Source organism: Juglans regia, chromosome 13 (assembly GCF_001411555.2).
Source record: "Juglans regia cultivar Chandler chromosome 13, Walnut 2.0, whole genome shotgun sequence".
Classification (NCBI taxonomy): Eukaryota; Viridiplantae; Streptophyta; class Magnoliopsida; order Fagales; family Juglandaceae; genus Juglans; species Juglans regia.
This window is the reverse complement of record NC_049913.1, coordinates 34147665-34156003: the sequence shown is the minus strand read 5'-3', so window position 1 is coordinate 34156003 and position 8339 is coordinate 34147665. Positions and strand designations below refer to the sequence as shown.

The following is an 8339-nucleotide window of genomic DNA, read 5'->3' as shown; positions in this document are numbered from 1 at the left end:
AAATAAGGAGGAAAAAAAGAAAAGAAAATGAGGAAAAGAAAAATAGAGGGAAAAGAAATGAGATCCAATCCTCATAACTTGGGTCCCAAAAATGATCAAACGGAAGCGATTTCAAAACCTCAAGTTAAATAAAATAATTTAAACGTAATGGTAAAGTCAAATTGAAATAATTAAATCCCACAGTAATTAATTAAATATGAAAAGTAATTTAAATGCACAACAATAAATAAATATTAAGAAAGCACATAAAAATTAATTTTCACCAAATTAAAAATCTTAAAATAACCCGATTAAAAATCCAATAATTTTAAAATAAGAGAATAAATTTTGAATCCATAAACATAATTCATTCAGTAAAAATACACTAAAATACGGGGTGTTACAAATTTCGATAGACTTTGAAATCTGTTACGGCATGTGAAGGCAATATGCTTGTCTCTTTTCAGCCATAAAAGTCAAATTTGAAGGATCTGATGGTGACGATTCCGTTGATCTGGCGCGTGTGGTGAGAAAAATTACCAGAAGGGGTGACATGTGAGAACCATGCACAGTTGTAAGCGGCACGTGAGGACCACGCGTGGTGATTTTCGCAAAACCGTTATTATCCTCCCAACGATTTGCGGCCAGTGAGTCTTCTTATACTAAACATGTCTCTCGAGAATTGTCGAAAAATTGTAGATTTGTTTTTCTCAAACTTGAAGGAAACAGAATGAACTAAGACAAAGAGAACTACCTTAATAGAAAAGTGGGTAGATGGAAAAAATAAGGGAAGGAGAGGGAGACGGAGGCTCCTCCAGCGAAAATAGATCTTGAGGCTTTTTATGAGAGTGAGAGAGAGAGAGAGAGAGAGAGAGAGGTGAAATTTATGAGGGACGAGGACTAAGGGCTCATTTGGACACAGAAATGAGACAAAGAATTCTCAAAATTCTTAAAAGTTTTCATAATTTCATTCTCAAATAAGATTGTAAATAGGTCCGGATTAGACCAAACATCCATAGGGACCGGACTGGTCCAGTCGGTCCGGCCTAATTATTTTATTATTCTTTTCATTTTTTTCAAATAAATTAATAAAAAAATTATTTAAATTAGTAAATTAAAATTAAGTGAATTATTAATTTGAATTATATAACTAATTATTAATTTGAATTATATAACTAAATCATTAAAAAAATATTTTACTATAATTATATTTATGATGTTGATAGTTCCTACTTACTAAGTTAGAATTTACTCTTTAATATGTATAGTTATTAATAATCTCATACATCTTATATATGGTTAATGAATATCAAATAATTTCATTGTACATAGATTATTCATACTTGCTTGCAACTTAAGTATTAAAAAAAAAAACCTAATTATTTAGTTAAGTGTAAATAGTAGAGTATGTATGAATGTATGATGTATTAACTATTTACATATAATAACATAAATTATTACATAATTTATGTTTTATTATAAATTGATAGCATATATTATTTTATATTTTCTATGGTCAATAATAATAAATTAGATGAAAACTATATCATTAACTTATATAATGACTATATAAAAATAATATATCAAATTATTAAAAATATTTTAAAAAGATATATAAGGGTTCGGTCCGGTCCAATCTAAAATTTGTAGACCCCGGGACCGGACCGAATGTCATCGGTCCACATATTTTGGGAGTGAGACCGACCAGTCCAGAATTCGGTCCGGTTGGTTTTGCGAGTCCAAACCGAATTATTACCCCTATTCTCAAACATTAATCAAATACGAAACACTTTTTAATTTTAAATTTTTAACATTTTCATCTAAGCATTACCTATTAATTATCAAAATGCAAAAAACAATAAAAATTTTACAAATTTTAAAACAAAACACAAAAATAATACAACTTTTACTAACTTTAAAAGAAAAATTATATTCAAATAAGTTTTTAAATTTATAATATTTGTATTCAATTTTCTCTCTCTCATTTCTCTAAACCCACTAAAATATCTTAATTTAAATCATTTCACTACTATTCACAAAATTATGAGATTCTCAAAATGTCCAAACAAAAAAATACTCAGTCCCATCATACTCAAAAATACAAAAAAACTCACTTTGTATCCATTGATATCAGTATAGAAATTCAGCAAGGTCTTTTTCTTTTGTAAGAAATAATTACGTTCTAGTATCTGCAACTTCATATAACTCAAATAATATATCCTCGATTTTAATAAAATTGATAGTAGTTTCGTTCCTCTTATTGAAAAAACTATATATTTCCTGATATAAGAAATATTGGTGACCTTAACACATCTTGGAGACCTGGTCAACGTCACGTCCATATCCACTTCTACTTATATATAAAGTGCGAATGTTAGATGAATGGTATTTTCGTCTAACATTTTCATTTTCAATTTTGCCCTTACTTATATTCTAAAATTACATTATGTTTCCTTTTATACCGCACATAACACAAATCCTCTCTCATTGTCGAGTCTCTGACTCTCCCTCCCGAGTTCTCTCTCTCAATTCACACTTCAAAAATTCTTTATTAAAGAACATTTCACCTAGATTTAAAAAAGAAAAAAATCAACCCCTCCGATTTGAGGAGGCAAATTTCTAAGATTTTGAAATTTCTACAAAATCACTAAAACACTATACCATATACACGAAAAGCAAACTAGAACAAAGCCAGAAACAAAAATGCCCTCTGTGCATTGCTGTTACTGCTTCTTCCATCGTTCATTTGTATTTCCCTTAGCCCAGATTACAACACAAGGTGCAGATTGTTAACATGTACACGATCTGAACAAGACAATAAAAAATATATATATATTAAAAAAAAAAACTTCAAATCTCAAAAAATCTTACATCTAGATTTGAAGGGAAAAAAAAAACTCCACCTTTTCCATGAAGAATAACCGTGTTCTTCGTTGGCTGACCTAGGTTGCAGTTTTCTTCATTTTCTTTGAGACCAAACACAGGAAACATTTGTAGAGGAGATTTGAGAGATACGGTTGAAGAATCGTGAAGATAGAGAGAGAGATAGACAGAGCAGAAAGTGAGTGGAGGTTTCTGAGAAGTTAAGAGAGAGAGAGAGAGAGAGAGAGAGAGAAGGAGAAGAATTAGAAGAGGGGGAAGAAGGATCGGGAAGGGAAGGCTGGAATGTGGAAGAAAAAGGATGGGCTGGGCTGGGCTGGCCGAATGGAAGATATAGAAAAAGAAAAAATTTATGGGCTGAGCTGACCGAATGGGAAGACATATAAAAAGGAATGGGAGTACGGGCTGGGTTTATAAGATTTTCTTTGGGCTTTACAAGTGCATTTTAGATCTTATTAGAAATAGTCTTGAATATTATTTCCCGAAATTGATAGTAAATTTTCATAAAATTCTTAAGTAAATAAAAACGCTAAAGAGATGAACCTTAATGTTGCATAGTATTTTATTCCCTTCATAAGAATCAAAAGGAACTGTTTACAAGTTAAACTTTAATATTTTCCACTTTGCATAGCTCAAACAATTAATTTAATTGGTTGCGACTAGGACATAAACTTGGATAGTAAGTCAAGGTCATGATCATATGGGGTCGTCATTGTTGAACAGATACTTTCATATATACCGCGAGTCCATATATAATGTACGTAATATAAGATCGTGGCTGAATATGACCGCAACATGCATATTGGAGACTAGATCAAAGCTGCTGGATGTATTATATCATGCTGATCGATCGTTACGTAGGTGTCTCATGACCATAATATTATTTATTTCAATTTCCCATCGATCCCATCGATCCCATCCCTTTGTATTGCATGCATGGATGTGTGTATATATTATTCAGAATCCGATTGCTTGTATACGCGGTACGTAATATCATATTTCAATTACGGATGATTGAATCCGGCCGTATCACACCAAGAGAAGGAAATTCACCAGCTTGAAGACCGTAATGTTCCAAATCATCATCCATGTGACCGAACATTAATCCTTTTAGACGTTGAATGAACGTAGCGTGCAATAATCAATAATTAGAGGTAGGTGTTCTTAATTAGGCCGCCACGGTCAATGATATATATATGTAACAAAGTAACAACCATAAAAAAAAGCGTAATATACAAAATATCTATATAAGTAATATTGATAACAAAAAAAGAATGAAAGATAACATCATTTAAAAGATTTCTTTAAGGTTTTTTTTTTTGTTTTTGATTTCTTTAAGGTATATCTATTTATAATGGAGCCGTAATACACAAAAGAAAATGAAGGTGTGCGGCAAGAAAATTGAGACATCAAACACGAAAAAAATAGGAGAGATACACATATATGTACCTACAAGTAATAAAGTTGATCAATTGATGAAGATCATGATGTATGTATTGGCCATGGACTAGCTAGCTCATCATCTGCCGTCATGATCTAATGGTTTCACGACTTGGGTCCTCATACTTTCAAGCCCAACTGTTGTGATGGTAGATGAAGAACCATTGTAGACATCAATGTTGAAGGAGTGTGTAGGTGGCCCAAGCAAGTTTTCGGTTTCCTCTGTATAAAGATCAGCCTTTACCCATGGATGTTTTCCCATAATTCTCAATCCTTCTAGCTCCATTGCTACTTCCTTCATAGTTGGCCTATCGTCCCCTCTTACACTTAAGCACCATTTTGCAATATTAGCAACTTCATCTATTGCATTAATATTGACATCATTGACAATTTGATCATCAAGAATTTGACGCAAGCGATCCTCTTTTACAGCAGAGTTAAAGTACATTGCCAAACTTCTATCCTTTTCAGGCCTATCAAAAGAAAGCGCTTTCTTACCTGTCAGTAACTCTGCCACAACAACACCAAAACTGTAGACATCACTTTTTTCTGTAAGCTGGTTACTATAAAAGTATTCTGGGTCTAAATATCCAAAAGTTCCCTTCACCAACGTAGATAATTCTGTTTGATCAAGATGGACCAAAATTGAAGTTCCAAAGTCAGCCACTTTTGCTGAATAGTTATCATCTAAAAGTATATTGGCAGGTTTCACATCCCTGTGTATAATTGGCACGGAAGTTGAGGAATGCAAGTATGCAAGCGCCCCTGCAGTTTCTGATGCTATCTTCAAACGTTTTTCCCATGAGAGTGAGGATGATAGGTTTTTATCATTAATATGACTAGAAAGAGTCCCATTCGTGATGAATTCATAGACTAGTAATGGGACCTCTGTTTCTAGACAACAACCTAACATCCTAACCACATTTCTATGGTTAATTTGGGTAAGCACAATAACTTCATTTATGAATTGCTCAATTTGAGTCCTATCACAAATTTTTGATTTCTTAATGGCAACAATTTTGTTGTCTGGTAAGACTCCTCTATAAACAGTTCCAAAGCTACCTTGGCCAAGAACTCTACTTTCATCGTAATTATTGGTAGCATTTTGAAGTTCTTCCGCGCTAAAGATTTTGGTAGTCTCCATTGAAGCTCTATAATTCGAGAGTTTTTGTTGTAACAACAATCCACCATTTTGTTGGAAGAACTTCTCTTTTAGCTTGATGAGTTTTCTTCTTTCTAGTCCACAATATATTGAAGAACCTCCCACAAACAATCCTACGATGCCAATGCTGATAGCTGCGGATATTCAAACATGTTATCTTTGTTTGCACGAACAATTCAACAAAGGTACTGCAAATCCAATAGGCAATTAAGTAGCTCATTCAAGACTTTGAGTTAAAGCATAGTATGTAATTATCACAACATAAAATCGAAATGATTTCTGTGAGAATTTCATTTTTAAAACCTTTTAAGTTTTTAAGGGACCTTTAATATCCATCTTTTATTTCTTAATGGAAAGTAAATTTTTATTAGTTATAAATGCCCGAAAAAATATATATACTACTGAAAGAAGGCTAGTTGAAATTAAAATAATTAGCCTTATTAAAAAATCTGAGAGTCCATGCCAAGTAGTCTTTTAGTTTTGGGATTCTATAGACTCATCATTCATATATATAAACTGGCCATGGGGAATATTATAAATTTTATTGCGTTCAATTGTCTATGACATCCTATTGCAAAAAAGAAAGAAAAAAGGTATAAAAAAAAAAAAGGAATAAAAACAGGGATTGATTTTTATTTTTATTTTGTCTAAATTATATAATATAAAGTAGATTTTATAATATTTATTGTGTTTTTAATACTGTTTGAGAGATTTAAACATGAATTAGTGCGAATGAAGATTATCCTTTAATTTATCATTAGTTTTCAGATTGTGCTGGCTCTTGCCTTCATTATTATCAAATCTCAACAGTAAAAAAGTTTGAAGATATAAGATAAAAATAGTCAATGGAGTTTTATTGGTGCTCTACAGATAATAATAGAATAAGAAAATATGTGCTCAATGTCCAGCCGGCAAAGTTGACCAAGGAGGCCAGCCAATTGCGGTCGTTGACACAACCATTGATCAAGTAATTATAATATATGTAATTATTGGGTTAAAAAATAATTATAATGCAATTGTATATAATTATAATATATTATATATATACTTACCGAGAGGAATAATGATATTAATGCTAGATTTGTTGGCCCGTGCTATAGGTCTGCAACCTATTCCACTTGTGATCTTCCCATCACCTTCGTATCCGTCGTGGCAAATACAGGTAAAATTCCCATCAGTGTTCTTGCATGTTGACGTTGTAGTATTGCAGGGGTTCGGGTCTGCTTCGCACTCATTTATATCTGAATTATCGAAGCAATAATACAAACGATTAACTATTTCGAACCGGCCATTAAATACATTAATATTTTATAAGGAAATTGATTATACTATATATATATATATGTGTATATGTGGCATATACAATCAAAACTAAGAACGTCATATGAATAAATTCAAAATTCAGGCATAGATTGATCTTTGGAGATTCATTTCATTTCATTCGAATGTTCATTAATTTGTTAAAATATTATTGGAGAAGCTTTGAAACTCGTACCTTGGCAACCATCCTCGAGGTATGGATTTCCTTCATAACCTTCACTAATGCACTTGCAAAGATATCCATCACCGTTTTGGGAATTATAACATTGGCTGTTCCTTCCACATACGTAACCCGGCTGGTGTTCGGCAATTTCACATGTTGTATCACCGATTGCCCAATCAAGAACCATTGGATAGGTCTTATTCCCTCGCAGGCTTTCAAGATAATCAGAGGAGAAGTTGAACCCGTCTTGTTTAGCCACAAAAGCATAGCTGCATGGATTGAATTCAATGACATCCGTGTGATTGTTATAGCTGCGTGCATCTAAAGTAAAGTTCTTCAATCCTTTCGGAATGTCAACCTGGCAACACCCAATTCCAGAGCAAGATGATCCATTGGCGACATTTCTAAGACTTTGACATGTAGAGGTGCAGCCTATGGAGAAGAATTCGTCGTTCTGGTAAGCATTGAGGAAGGCGTAAGTGTCACAGCCGACGGCCACGAACTTGTTTTTGGTGTTGGAAATTGTGAAATCTCGGACACGGAGAGAGGGTTCATTGTCATACTCAAGCACACCACCCGAGTTTTCAAAACACTCAAAGGCTATAAAATTCAAGATGTCAAGCTGACCGTCGATAGAAATGTTGGTGACAACTACATTTCCAAATAGTGGTTGGGCGGGGCTGGAAGGCGGGTCGGTACAATTGATCAAAAATCTTTTATTTAGGTAGCAATCTGTAGTTGTACCAAATGGATAAGGAATTTCGACATCTCCGCACCGATCTGGGCAGTTAGGCTTGGCTAATGGAGCTGCTACTGCTGCAGCTGCCAGTTCTGACAATATCAGAACAACACATGTAATTTGCAAGAACATCCTTCGGAAACCGACAGATATTGCTCCCTGTGTTTCCTTGAAGAGGATACAAGTTCTTATGTTAAATTCAAAGGAAAACTTCTGAGAGATTCTGGATTTTTAATTTAAAGGATGGAGGCATATATATATAGATCGGGAGGAAGACCTTCTCCGCGCATGACCATGGTATTGGACTTTTATTGCATTAAACCGCTGTAGAAGTGGGGCCTGCACGAGGAAGCTGTGATAACTAAATTCTATAACACGATTATATATATTTACGTCAAGTCTTTCAGTTTTTATATTAAAATGACTAAATTTTAATCTAAAAACTAACTAAATTTTAATGCAATTTTCTTAGAATACTAATTATTTATCAGTATTCTTGGAGACTAGGTACTATTTAAACAGTTAAAATATTTCATATCATCTCATCATTTCAATTTAATTTTTTCAAATCTCAAAACAATAATAATATTAAAAAATAATATTTTAATAATATTTTATTCAATTTTTAATTTTTATCCCACTACAAGAAAAAGTCA

The 8339-nt window shown here is 32.9% G+C and overlaps 1 protein-coding gene across 1 annotated transcript; it reads right to left on the bottom strand.

The window, feature by feature from the left end:
• Positions 1-4331: 4331 nt before the first annotated feature.
• Positions 4332-7815, bottom strand: LOC108981029 (wall-associated receptor kinase 2-like). Its single transcript, XM_018952101.2, has 3 exons — positions 6957-7815; positions 6514-6702; positions 4332-5595 (listed from the first exon to the last, which is right to left on the bottom strand). The coding sequence occupies exons 1-3, from the start codon at positions 7813-7815 to the stop codon at positions 4379-4381; spliced, it is 2265 nt and encodes a 754-aa protein (XP_018807646.2). The 3' UTR covers positions 4332-4378.
• Between the last annotated feature and the right edge of the window lie 524 nt (positions 7816-8339).

Excerpts from the sequence above, each read along its gene's own strand:
- LOC108981029 (XM_018952101.2), bottom strand. The coding sequence starts at position 7,815 with ATGTTCTTGCAAATTACATGTGTTGTTCTGATATTGTCAGAACTGGCA. Across the intron at positions 6,703-6,956 it reads CCTCGAGGATGGTTGCCAAG|ATATAAATGAGTGCGAAGCA; the intron begins GTACGAGTTTCA and ends TCGATAATTCAG. Across the intron at positions 5,596-6,513 it reads TAATATCATTATTCCTCTCG|CTATCAGCATTGGCATCGTA; the intron begins GTAAGTATATAT and ends GAATATCCGCAG.